This window comes from Electrona antarctica, assembly GCF_951216825.1.
Source record: "Electrona antarctica genome assembly, chromosome: 19".
Classification (NCBI taxonomy): Eukaryota; Metazoa; Chordata; class Actinopteri; order Myctophiformes; family Myctophidae; genus Electrona; species Electrona antarctica.
In genome coordinates this window covers 36,366,344-36,378,528 of record NC_136800.1, presented here as the reverse complement: position 1 = coordinate 36,378,528, position 12,185 = coordinate 36,366,344, and the positions used below count along the sequence as shown (strand labels likewise).

The following is a 12,185-nucleotide window of genomic DNA, read 5'->3' as shown; positions in this document are numbered from 1 at the left end:
TGAGTATTTCCATGTATTTGATGTACTACCATATGTGTTGTTCTTGCTTACTGTAAATCACTCTGGATTAAGAGCGTCTGCTAAATGCCTGAATTGTAAATTGTGATTTGTAGATCTGCTATTTTTGCTATTCATAAAAATATATAAAAAAAGGCGCTCTTATCATTGTACATCATCATGACGTAAAATAGACACTTATGCCTATTTGCTCAGACACTGACGTAAAATTCTCCATTCATTTTCAATGGGAATTTAATATTTGTTTAAGACAAAGTTTGTGGATGGTAACTAAAAGCTGGGGGCTAGCAAAAATATATACCATTAGGGCTTAAGTGGTTATTACAAACATTAATCTCAGAAACTATCCTTCCAAAGCCTATCCTTCGAAGATGCGGACTGTTAAGCAGTAGAGTACAGTAGAAATTCAATTACAATAACAATTTAAGCATTTACAGAAGCAGGTGCCCTCATCTAGAGCAAATTGGCTTGCCAATCCGTGCCATGATCCCATAATCATACACATACATATCTTGCCTCTCCTGCACAAGATTGTTCCTTCAGACTGTCTTTCCCATACAAATTTCAGGGCAAGCTGGTGTGTCCCCAAGCATTCTATTTAATCAACTGAAATCATTTCTATAATAAAACTGCATATGATGGCTGGTTAGTTAATAGTCCCAAGGACAAACACTAGTCCCAATTCCCTTACATAATTACACCAAATACACATTTCTGCCAGGTCATTCCAGGTAAGAAAAGAAAAGAAAAGAAAAAAGAAAAGAAAAGAAAAGAAAAGAAAGGAAAAGAAAAGAAAAGAAAAGAAAAGAGGACAACCTGAATTCAGAAGTGGAGCACAGCAGGTGGGACTTCAACAGCTACATAATTATCTCAGTGCACACTGAACTGCACAAATAGACTATTCCAAATGTTATGAGTTTGTCTTAGGCCTGATTGATAAAGTGGTGATGTCCTTCCTCTGCTCTTGATCGTGATCAGTTTTATGCTGAAAACATATTCTTCTTCAGAAACTTCTATTTATCAATAAAAAGCAATAACTTCAACTGGGTAAAATATGAAACAAAGGGTGAACCATTAATGCACCAACACTAGTCGACATAAATCCATATAGCCTTATTAAACTACTAATTAGATTTTTTGATTAAAAAATGATATAAAAACAGAACGATGTTGAGGGGAAACTAAAATAAATAATGTATTTAATGTCCATAATAATAATAGTCAAAAAGAGTAATCAAAAGATGAATCTGGAAATAAATTTAGATTAGCAATATGATTCTGAAGGCAAATATCGTGAGAGATCTAACATCACCCATCGGCTTTATCAAAACGAGCATCTTTAATAGCACATACAACAATAATTACCTAAACTATTGGTAACGAAGCGGATGATGATTGACGTCTCATACTTACATCTTTGATTGCGGCGCCTGCCTTTGTACATGGCCATGACTGACGAGAGACACACGGTGAGGTGCTGAAACAGTGAAACTGCTGATGCCGCGCTCGTGTCGACTTTGCTCTTGCTGCCTATTCTCTGCCAAAAATAGACAGCCAGTGTACTTCTAATCTACACACACAGACTGTACCATCTGTCCAACTACTCCAGGGGGAGCTGTCGCATCAGCTTTTTTGTGTTTTTTTTTTTTTTTTTCTTTTTACAAATGATGACTAATATATTGATTAAGGTTTACAGTCAGTGGGGGGGTAATAATTGTGATAATTAGCCAACTTTTAGAATGTCATGGTGTATGGCTGCTACTCTCGCAGCTCACGCACGCGCGCGCGCACACACACACGGAGCGCAAATCTGCGATTCCGAATACTTAATTAATTAGTTAATTCCCACAGTCTGATCGAGGCAATGTTATGCATTCTCCTTTATAAACCAGATTGCAATATTTTGACCTCCGCGACATTTTCATTGATCATTTCCATGATCCTTTAAATTGAAAGTTGATGGGCTACGCTACAGTCTTATTTGTGCTGCGCCTGCGGATAAGAAAAGCCTTAATTGTAGGGTAGGCTAATTGTTATATCTAATTACGTTGACTCGGTGCACAGCTGTTCACTGTAGCCTGTCTGTCTTCCATCTTATTCCCCGCGAGAAACTGCAACAGAAAGACTCGTAGCCTACAGATAAAGAGGCTGATTTTTGTCTCCTGACTTTTCAGTAGCGGCACGGCAGCCTATTGTGAAGAAAGTGTGAAATAAGATTTTTGGTGCTTATGCATATTGGCAAGGCAAACGTAACCGTTATTGTAGCCCCATAAAAATAAAAAGCCCTCAGACTCAGTCCCTCACCAGTCTCCACCCCTGCCCAGTGTCTTACTCTATATGGCTCTGCCCCATAATAACCAGCATCTTTCAATGCACAATGGGCTAATCCACGCCACGGTCCACCTGCAAGCTTTTCTAATAACATACTACAGTAGCCCGCCCTGGTCCAGCGTGTTAGCGAGTCTCTCACTCATAAGCACTGGACCAGGGCAGCTGTGACCTGTGAGCTGTCAGCCTGTCACCAAACAAAATGTGGCATTGTCGTCAGCGGTAACGACGAGAGACAGTGCACACGTGTATTCAGGCCCGCGGGAAGTACTTTACACTCGCAGGGGCTGAGCGTCTAGTAGGGGGTGCGCGCGCTATGCGCGCGCCGCAAAAATGCGCGTGCACGCGCATCATGCACGCGCATTTTAGCGCATTTTCACTCGCAAACGTGGCCTTTACTTTCCCTCTCCACACGCAAGTTATATGAACGAACTGACACAGGCAATTAACCAGGATAAGGTGCCAATACTGTGATACAGCATATTTATTTATCTTTTTTTTTTCTTCCCCTCCTGTTCGAGGGGGGGCTGTGCCTGGGGGGAGGGGGTGCTACAGCCCCCCCAGCACCCCTACTTCCCTCAGCCATGCGTGTATTGTTAATCAATGCTAATTATGCAAACACTATGGCTATAGCCACGGTTCACATGACGCTCGTACTTGTCATGACTATTATGACAGTCATGTTTCAGGGTCATGGCTATGCAAAGTTTGCAAACACAGACCGACAGACAGTTGTTCTGTTCAGTGATATTCTGTTCCTCCATTTGCTGTGATGCAGCAGCACCACCTAGTGTTCATTCAGGTGGACAGACACAATAGACAAGACTCCATGAGCAGTGAAGGCAAAACTGAGAGAGCATATAACTCAATCAGTGGAAATAGCCTAGTCAAACTTTAAATTCAAAAGCACTTCCATTTGAAATGTAATACAAATCTATTATGCTCACAGAAAACTTGATCTTGATGCTTCAGACTGTGGAAAATGTGGATACAAGGTGGCATGACGTCACAGGTTTGATTTCTACAACTGCTAATGAGTCCATAAACAGCCATGGGTCATACTGAGAAAGATCCTGCTCCCACTAGTTAGCTACTAGTTAGGAGCCCAGAAAATATGAATGAAAATATATAGTTATTGAATTGCAAAGTAAAACAAGACAGTACACAAAAGGAATACACACACCAGCTCTCATTCTTGTATCTTGCTAATTATATTCTGTAGATTGACATTATTAGATTTGATATTAACCCATATTCTCACTGTGTAGTTTGGCTGACACTGTACAAGTGTACTGCCTCACATCATGTCCACTGATGTTAGTCTGTATGCATTAACCATAGTTTTGTAGTATGTGCATTGTGCACATTACTGGTAATATATTGTTCATTATACTTATGGTGTGCCTATATAGATTAATAGTTATAGATTATGGTAAATGATAAACAGTGCATTTATAGCACCTTTCTTCAAATCGCTTTACAATGTGCATTACTTACACACACACACACACACACACACACACACACACACACACACACACACACACACACACACACACACACACACACACACACACACACACACACACACACACACACACACACACACACAGCGTGTGGTGGCTCAGGGGTAGCTCAGGGGTAGAGTGGCCGGATGGTAACCGCAAGGTTGCCAGCTCGAACCCGGTCTCCCCCAGAGTTAGTGTCGAAGTGTCCTTGACAAAGACACTGAACCCCTAATTGCTCCTGATGTGCAAGTTGGTGCCTTGCATGGTTTCCGCCGCCATCGGTGTATGAATGTGTGTGTGAATGGGAGAATGTAATGCACATGTGCCTTGGATAAAGGCGCTATATAAATGCACCATTTACCATTTACTTAACTGCTAACTTAGTGCTCCACCGTGAGTGTTCAACTTCAATATGACCGCCTGAGCAGCCATCAGATGGGTGTAGCTGAAACTGAATATCCCCCGTGGGACTAGACAGCAGGTCTTCCCTCCAGCAGGCAGGGCTGCTATAACTCCTGAATTTCCCCCACAGGCACATGGATCAAAAAAGGTCTATTTATCTATTATAATGTGCAGTAACTATTTATCCCCACAGGGAGGCACTCATACTCCATCAGTCAGTCAGTACTCCTAGGTCAGGGGTAGGCAACCTGCTGCTCTAGAGCCACATGTGGCTCTTAGGCCCTCTCCCGTGGCTCCCAGTTGCTATAGGGCAAAGAAGTATGAAAAGGAATAAGAGGTTTTCTTTTCCTTTATTTTTTTACATTTCAATCATAATTTATTATTGTAGTATGCATAAAGTTATTCTTTCATTTTGATATTGCAAAATGTTGCAATGTTGCCTATACACCAGATAAAAATAAGAAATGTATGAATGCCAAGACATCTTTGTTTGTTTTCACCACCAATGCTGCATGCTGGCTTACTGGTATACTTGATTTGCTTTGAGAAATTAGCAAACAATAAAATGTAATATTGAAAGACCAGAAAAATCACAAATAAAGTTTGCTTTATTAAAGCAAACGTATTTTTGCGGCTCCAAATAGAATTGTAATACTTTTTGGGGCCAAAAATGGCTCTTTTGATAATAAAGGCCTACCCCTGTCCTAGGTAATAACAAGTGGAGAGAGACTACCACACAGACACATAATCATGCATACCATTAAGCAATTAAAAGAAGTTCAAGTCTAATTTATCTGCCTGTATAATAATCAACAGAAGCGGAAAAGTGTGTTGACATTGTGAAATGGGCCCTGAAACCTGTACCCCCACTGTTCATCATCACTGTCTGAGATCTTCATCAGGACCCAAATAGATCCTGTCTCATCCCAACCACCATTATGATGGACTGTCACATCTATTTGCTTGAGCTATTTAAAGTTGTGGCAGCAATCCAGTCATGTCCAAAGGAATTAAATTGAGTCCAGTAATAGCCGGTGTGTTAGTACCATATCTCTCTGCAATAACATTTACAAGCATGGGGCATCCTGATTGCTCAGCAGGTTAAGACCAGACCAGTGTCATGATCTTGTGACTTTACAGGTTACAATATCATCTTGTGACCTTTGGCGCGTGTCGTACCTGCTCTATCCCGGCTCATTCCTGTCACTCTCCACTGCATATATCTAATAAATCATGAATGTCTCGGGTCCTTAAAAAGGAAATTCCATAAATTCACAAGCCTCCTCACCTGTGGTGGCATGCAGTACTTCTGACATTTTGGCATACAATGTAATTAAATAGAAGGCTTATGTTTAAAAGATAAGGTATGGGAACTGCAAGGGCAGAGTTTTGATGGTAGTGGGAGTTCCAGACAGAGTATATCACCCTGCTTGGCACCACCAGTTCTTTCACTGTGTGTGCACGTGTGAGTGCTTGTGTGCGTGCTTGGGTGTGTCTGACTCTGGACAGGCATGCATGGGCAAGGTTCAAAATTAACCTCGAAATGTAATCAGTTTCAGATTACCCTCCTTAATTTGTAATAAGTTATAGCCTACTGTAATTATTTCAATTACAATTAGTAAAATGTGATTAAATTACTGTCTAAATGTATATTCTAAACCGGTAGTAGAGTGTGTAGGCTATATTGTGATGGCCCTCACACTCTGTCTGTCATTTGTTTTTACTAGTTGAAATGTGAAGCACCATGTTCCGCATTGCCAGGGTAATTGCGCTGAGTAAATGTGTTGTTTTGCGACACATCGTTCAGCTTGTTTAGGTACTACTGGTTATTGCGTGGGTGAAATAGGCTCTCTCTCCCTTTCGTTTCACAATTCACAGGCAACTGTGTGGGTGGAGGTGGGAGGGTCCAGGCCTGATGGGATAGGATACACCTGTCCGCACGCACATGCGCACATCAGGGACGGATTAACCCCCATGAGAGGGCCCCTGGGCCGGTAATTTTTGCAGGGTCCCCATAGGGCGCGTGTGCGCGACATTTTTGTGTTTTTCCGTGTTTTTATCATCTTTTTTACCTACATTTAACAAAATCAATGGCCAATGAAGGGCCCCAGGAGTCTTTTTCAGGGCGTCAAACTCAGTACCGCGCGGTCCAATTTCCCTGAAGGGCCCCTGAGGGCCCCTGGTCCACCGCCCCACTGCCCCAATGGCTAATTTGTCCCTGGTGCACGTTCACGCACGCACGCACGCACGCACGCACGCACGCACGCATTGACAATGAAGGGAAAATTTACATCATCTTGTCCCTAACACAAACATTAAATGCCATTAACAATGGCATTGTTTTACATCACCATTACATGTGATTTTTTTATTCATAGATTTCTTATAACCTGGTGTTTCTCTCCAAGCATTCATCACATCCTTCAGCTGAGTTGTGACAATTGGGGACTTGTTCAGGATCGTGTACTGTGTAATTTGGCCTAGAGCTTTTATTATATTATTGCCTTCCTGCCTGGTCATTAGACATGCAGGCCATGTGGCGGACAAAAGTTGATTTCATTTGGTCTGATCATCATCATCACATTTCAATCAGCTGCTTTTGTTTGTGGCCTGTGGCTATTGTTCATGGCTATTTTTCTGGAAAGCACAATTTAGCTTTTGCTTTTACGTTTAACCTCTACCTTATTTTGACATTTAATTGTTTTTTGTTTAGGAGAGTTGTGTTAGGGAAAGACTTTGTTTGGTTTCCAGCTATTGTTTTTTGCTAGAGACGTGTTCTTTCCAAGGTGCATGCAGGGTACATGTTCATTATTTGTGTGCAACAGCCAGTTTGTCTTTCTTGCTGACTGGAGAGTGGAGATACAATAAGGTCCCTATGTTTTTAGCAGTGTCTTGCCTGTGGGATTTGTCTGAAATCTTTGTTATGGCATACTTGGTTAAAGCCAAGCTTGGGAGCATGCTTTGGGAAAGTTACTGGTTCACTGGTCATGGAAATTGGGCTTTGGTACACAAGTACCCGCCCTATAAAGCCACATGAAGACTAGGGTGGTGTTATATAGGTCAGTATATTTAGGCAGCTTAGTTAGTGGAAAAGCTTTATTTCCTGTAGGCACTTTTACATGTGCATTGACACTTTTGTTTTGTCTTGCCCAGCTTGCATAGTGTTATATTAATATATGGTCTATTATTGTTTGCTGTGGATGCAGTTTTTATAGTAGGGGGTCGGGGCTATATCTTGCACCCTTGCGCCAGCCCCTCCTATGTCCAGCTTTTAGTGTATGTTCACAAACTTTGTCCTACACAAACATTACATTCCCATTGACAATGAATGGACAATTTTACACCGTAGTGTCTATTTTACGTCATGATGACGATTTTTACTATTTGAAAAACCTTTTAAAATAGTTCATATAGTCGATCTACAGGCTCACAACGTGTTGATGTAGATCGGCTAGTTGAACTATTTTAATGTTTTTCAAACTAGTAAAAAGTAATAAGTTGATATAGCCCTAGAACTGCAATTGTTTGCTAGGACTATATGTTGAGCCAAGTTACAGTATTATGCGAGCTACAGTATGGTGTAAGTTACAGAATAGGATAACGTTTAGCATTGGGTTTAGTCTGAATTTGTTTGATTTGGGCGCTTAAGTGTGGTGTGTCTCTTTTGGGAATTGCCTAGTGGGCAACAGAGACACTTGTTACGTAGCCTATACAGTATACTGTATGGCAGTATCCAGTCTGTTCTGGCTGTGGTACCGTTTGGCACAGGAATTGGCCTGTACTCAAAAACTGTTGGCTATGTCCTGTGTGAACCTGTCATGACAGACTTCAACCTGGATTTCCTTTCCCTGTAGGTTGGCAGCATCAGACCTGTGTATAATCAAGGACAACTGACTGAGTGGCCATGCTAGTTATTCTGGTCCAACACGTTGATTATATTTTTTAGGCACCTTTGTGAAATGCACCTGCATCCTATTTACTCTTCTGCTGCCAACTACCTCTTTGTCATACACCCCCTCTCCTCTTAATCTGCTTCCTAGTCACGAGATCGTTGAGGATGGTGATGCTAGCAGAAAAGGACGCAATGGTGGCAAATTATATTAGCCTGATGTACACTATCTGTGGTCAACATTACTTTCATAGTGCGACCAATGCCCTACCTAGGCCTAGCTAGTATGCCCTATACTAGTATTTGTGTTATGGAATGCATGCCCCTTTGGAACGGGCGGTTCTGGCCATCTTATCATCGTCATCACACTCAACTGAACACAAGTCAGGCAGCACTGCTTAACTGATGCTCCATTCACATCTCCGGTGTCTCACCCGCACTCATGTTACGACCAATTCACATGACACCAGCAACACTGACATGTTCTGATTGAGCATCAAGTTTCAGTGCAAAGTCTATGGAGAAGAGACGATTTCCCACAGTGTCGGGATGCTTGACAGGAAAGTTGAGAAAACCCCAACTTTGCTGTGCTAGTGTACTATAGCCTCCAACCAAATAAAAGCTCTTTCCCATTTCTCCCACCAGACACAACATTGTCTACCCACCTGTAGGCTATATATTTCCTCTGACTTTTTATAGTGGGCTTGGTACTCAAGCTCTCTTTATTTCGGTTTTATAGTCTGCCAGTGCCCGCTGTGACGGGGGGAGGGTTACATCTCATTTGCTCAATGCCATAATGCACTTGGTGAGCTACTCGAGCCGGCACACAGTATTTTCTAGTTTTAGTTTAATATATTATCGATGTCATCAACCAAAGAGACAAACAAAATGACAACAAATAATTAGCAGTGCTAACCTAGTCACACTGGCTATCATCTTGACTCATGAGGCAAACGGTGACACTTTGAAAGAGGTCAATAGAGGATGGTAAAGTATAATGAAGGTCAGTATCCTTCATTATCCCACGTCACCTCATAGTCTGGATATTGGGCCTTCAGTTTCTCTGTAGACACTGCATGATTCGCTCTTCCAAATCCCATGGAGTAGCCATAGACATGAATCTTCTTTTCCTGCGGCTCATGACGGATCCTCCCTCCACCAACACACTCACAGTCCAGTAGTCCCCCTTTCTCCAGTTCCGCTGACACCTTCTCATAGATGTCAGCGTGATATTCTGCCCAGGCATATCCTCGTACAACATCTATCTCTGAGTCATCTTCCTCTTTACTGTGAACTCGTATGAGAACGTATTTAAAAACGCCTGATGGATCGATGTCTGCTTGCTGAATGTTGGCCATCACTGCTGCAGCTTTTGTTTGAGTGCACATTCTGTGCTTACAGTATGTCAGCTGCTATGAATGAATCTGCTAAAAAACCACATGCCTGAAATGGCTTGACACCGATAACCACTTGCTGCTGATCTGTAACTCAACAGGCGCACTAGCTAGCTACTATACACCTCTATCAGCTCTTCGACCGTCACTTTTATGGTTTCACACTCATGTCATCAACATGACATCAGGCGGATCCATATTTGGGCATATCTGGGCACAGACGCCATTGCCACCGTTTTCACATGCTGGTTCTGGACAACCACTGATCCGAACAACCTCACACTGAAGCCTGAAAGCTATGCGGAGTTCAGACTGATAAGACACAGATTCAGAGCATATATAGATAGTTCTGATTATTACTTGTTTGATTTATTACGAAGGCTGGTTTCATAGGGGAGGGTGTGATGGACACACACACACACACACACACACACACACACACACACACACACACACACACACACACACACACACACACACACACACACACACACACACACACACACAGGCCAATGAAAGCACGTGATTATTTTTATTCAGCTATGGTGTAGATTTTTGTCTTACACAAACATTAAATTCCCATTGACAATGAATGGAGAATCTATGACCACGTCATATGTAGACGAACAAATCAGCTATTTTTGTCCTACACAAAGATTAAATTCCCATTGACAATGAATGGATGATGTACGATGATAAGAGCGCCCCTCACTTCACACGGGGGTGATTTTTCTCCTAACTAGTCACTCTTGAAGTAAAGCCTAAGAGCAGCAAGCTACTACCAATGGGATAATAATACTGTAGCGGGAAGCTGCGACAGTGAGAAATAACCACACCGATTATTCTATTGGAAAGAGCCTCCTTTCAAACATTTTTCGCTGAAAATGTCTGAGCATTCTGGGCACAAAATGGAGAGACAGCACTAACACAATGAGAGAGGTCCCAGAACTGTCAATTCACTTGACTTCCAGTACAATTCCACCCGTGGTTTCGCCCCCCAGGTGCACAAAATGGTTATCAATCATATAGTCCCTACAATGATGGCCCTCAAGCCCCCTAATTATATAGCACAGCGCCGTGGACATGGCTCAGCCTTGCAGCTTTGCTAAAGCCATACAGAATGGCCGGAGCCCAAAATGCATGAAAATGGAATGGTGAGAATTTCAGATGTGACCCTGCAGGACTCTTATTCATATTTAATGAGAGCGTAGGCCAGAGAGAGAGGACTTGTATTTTCTACAGAGGAGGCAGAGAACTGATCAATAAGTAATATAGGAAAGATTTACAGGGATCTGCAGCTGACCGCCCCATTTGAGTCCAGCTCAGGAATGTGCCTATTGCTTTTAATTTCTCCGCCTCTGCTCACCTGTCTCGTCTATTCCTTCCAGTAGTGAAAGTTGCTCAGTCAAAATTGTACTTGCTTTAAAAAAAATATTTTACACATTCAAAATTCCGAATTACAAAGTACAAGCTTGCATTGATGTATTAAAAATGTGACATTTTCCCCAAAGATTCAAAGAATATAAATGATAGTGAAAATAGCCGATCTACAAGCTCACAATGCATTACATTGTGACACGTTGTGAGCTGGCTATTTTCACTATATTTGAAATAGGACTTGGTTTATAGGTCTTCGTGGTTAATAAGGTACTTTTCACTTCCTAGTCCAGAAATGTAGTGGAGTCGTCCTTGAAATTTGTCCTTGAAATGTAATGGTGTGAGTCACAGTCTTAAGTATCCAAAAATACAAATACAAGTACAGACACTCAAAACATGTACTTAAGTACAGTAGCCTACTCAAGTAAATGTACTGTACTACATTACTGTCCACCACTGATTCCTTCCGTCGTCTATTCCCTCCACTCACTGTCTCCTCAGTCTCGTCATCCTCACCTTGATACTTTCTTAGTCTCCTGACAGGTTCTTCCTATTACAGTGTACAGTTTTGTTCAACAACTGAGATTTTGATTGTGTAGCCAATATGTGTATCAGAAAGAAAAATGCGTTCACCCAGCATTGTGCGGATGCGAATTTGCATCTCAGCTGTTTGGTTCCTAAGGCTACTATACTTGTCATGCCCTGGCCTCAGATAAGTGAAAGAAAATACATGGATGGATGGTTTTTTAAATAAGCTAATGTGCCAGGGTTATACCGAGTCAAATCTGATATTGTTTTTGTTTTGAAGTCTTGAGTCATGTAGACTCTGTAGAGTCTTCAGTCAAGTCACGAGCAAGTCAAGTCTCACAGCAGAGGAGCCCAAATCAATTCACAATCACAAGTCCTGATTTTCACAACTTAAATTAAACTTGTCTAGTCTCCAGCTGGAAACGTCAATGTATGCACCAATATACACACCCAAAAAATAATATTACCTAGTGATTGTCCGGCGATGACCCTGGTATTCGCCCCAGTCACGGCGGCACGGGCGTTCCTCTCACTGACATACTGGACGAAGGCAAAACCCTTGTGGAGTGAGCAGCCGACGATCTTTCCATACTTGGCGAAGATGGCCTCGATGTCGCCCTTGGTGACGACAGCAGTGTTGAGGTTGCCGATAAAGACACGAGAGTTGAGGGACCGCGGGTCATTTTTGTTGGTCACGTTGCTGGTCAGGTTCTTCCCAGTCATCCTACTTCACTGCCTGCT

At 42.1% G+C, this 12,185-nt stretch overlaps 2 protein-coding genes across 4 annotated transcripts in view; both read right to left on the bottom strand.

The window, feature by feature from the left end:
• ralyl (RALY RNA binding protein like) overlaps positions 1-12,185 on the bottom strand; it is a 44,336-nt gene that overhangs the window by 16,335 nt on the left and 15,816 nt on the right. For 2 of the 3 annotated variants that reach the window (XM_079529478.1, XM_079529477.1), the window contains one exon: positions 11,912-12,183. In XM_079529478.1, coding sequence (XP_079385604.1) covers positions 11,912-12,167 — 256 coding nt within the window. In that variant the 5' untranslated portion in view covers positions 12,168-12,183. The remainder of the gene's footprint in view (positions 1-11,911; positions 12,184-12,185) is intronic. The other variant, XM_079529479.1, reaches the window with a different exon arrangement.
• On the bottom strand, positions 9,150-9,533 carry LOC306943253 (14 kDa phosphohistidine phosphatase-like; the record flags this gene model as incomplete). Its single annotated transcript, XM_079529480.1, has 1 exon — positions 9,150-9,533. One exon carries the CDS (start codon positions 9,531-9,533, stop codon positions 9,150-9,152), a length of 384 nt encoding a protein of 127 aa, XP_079385606.1.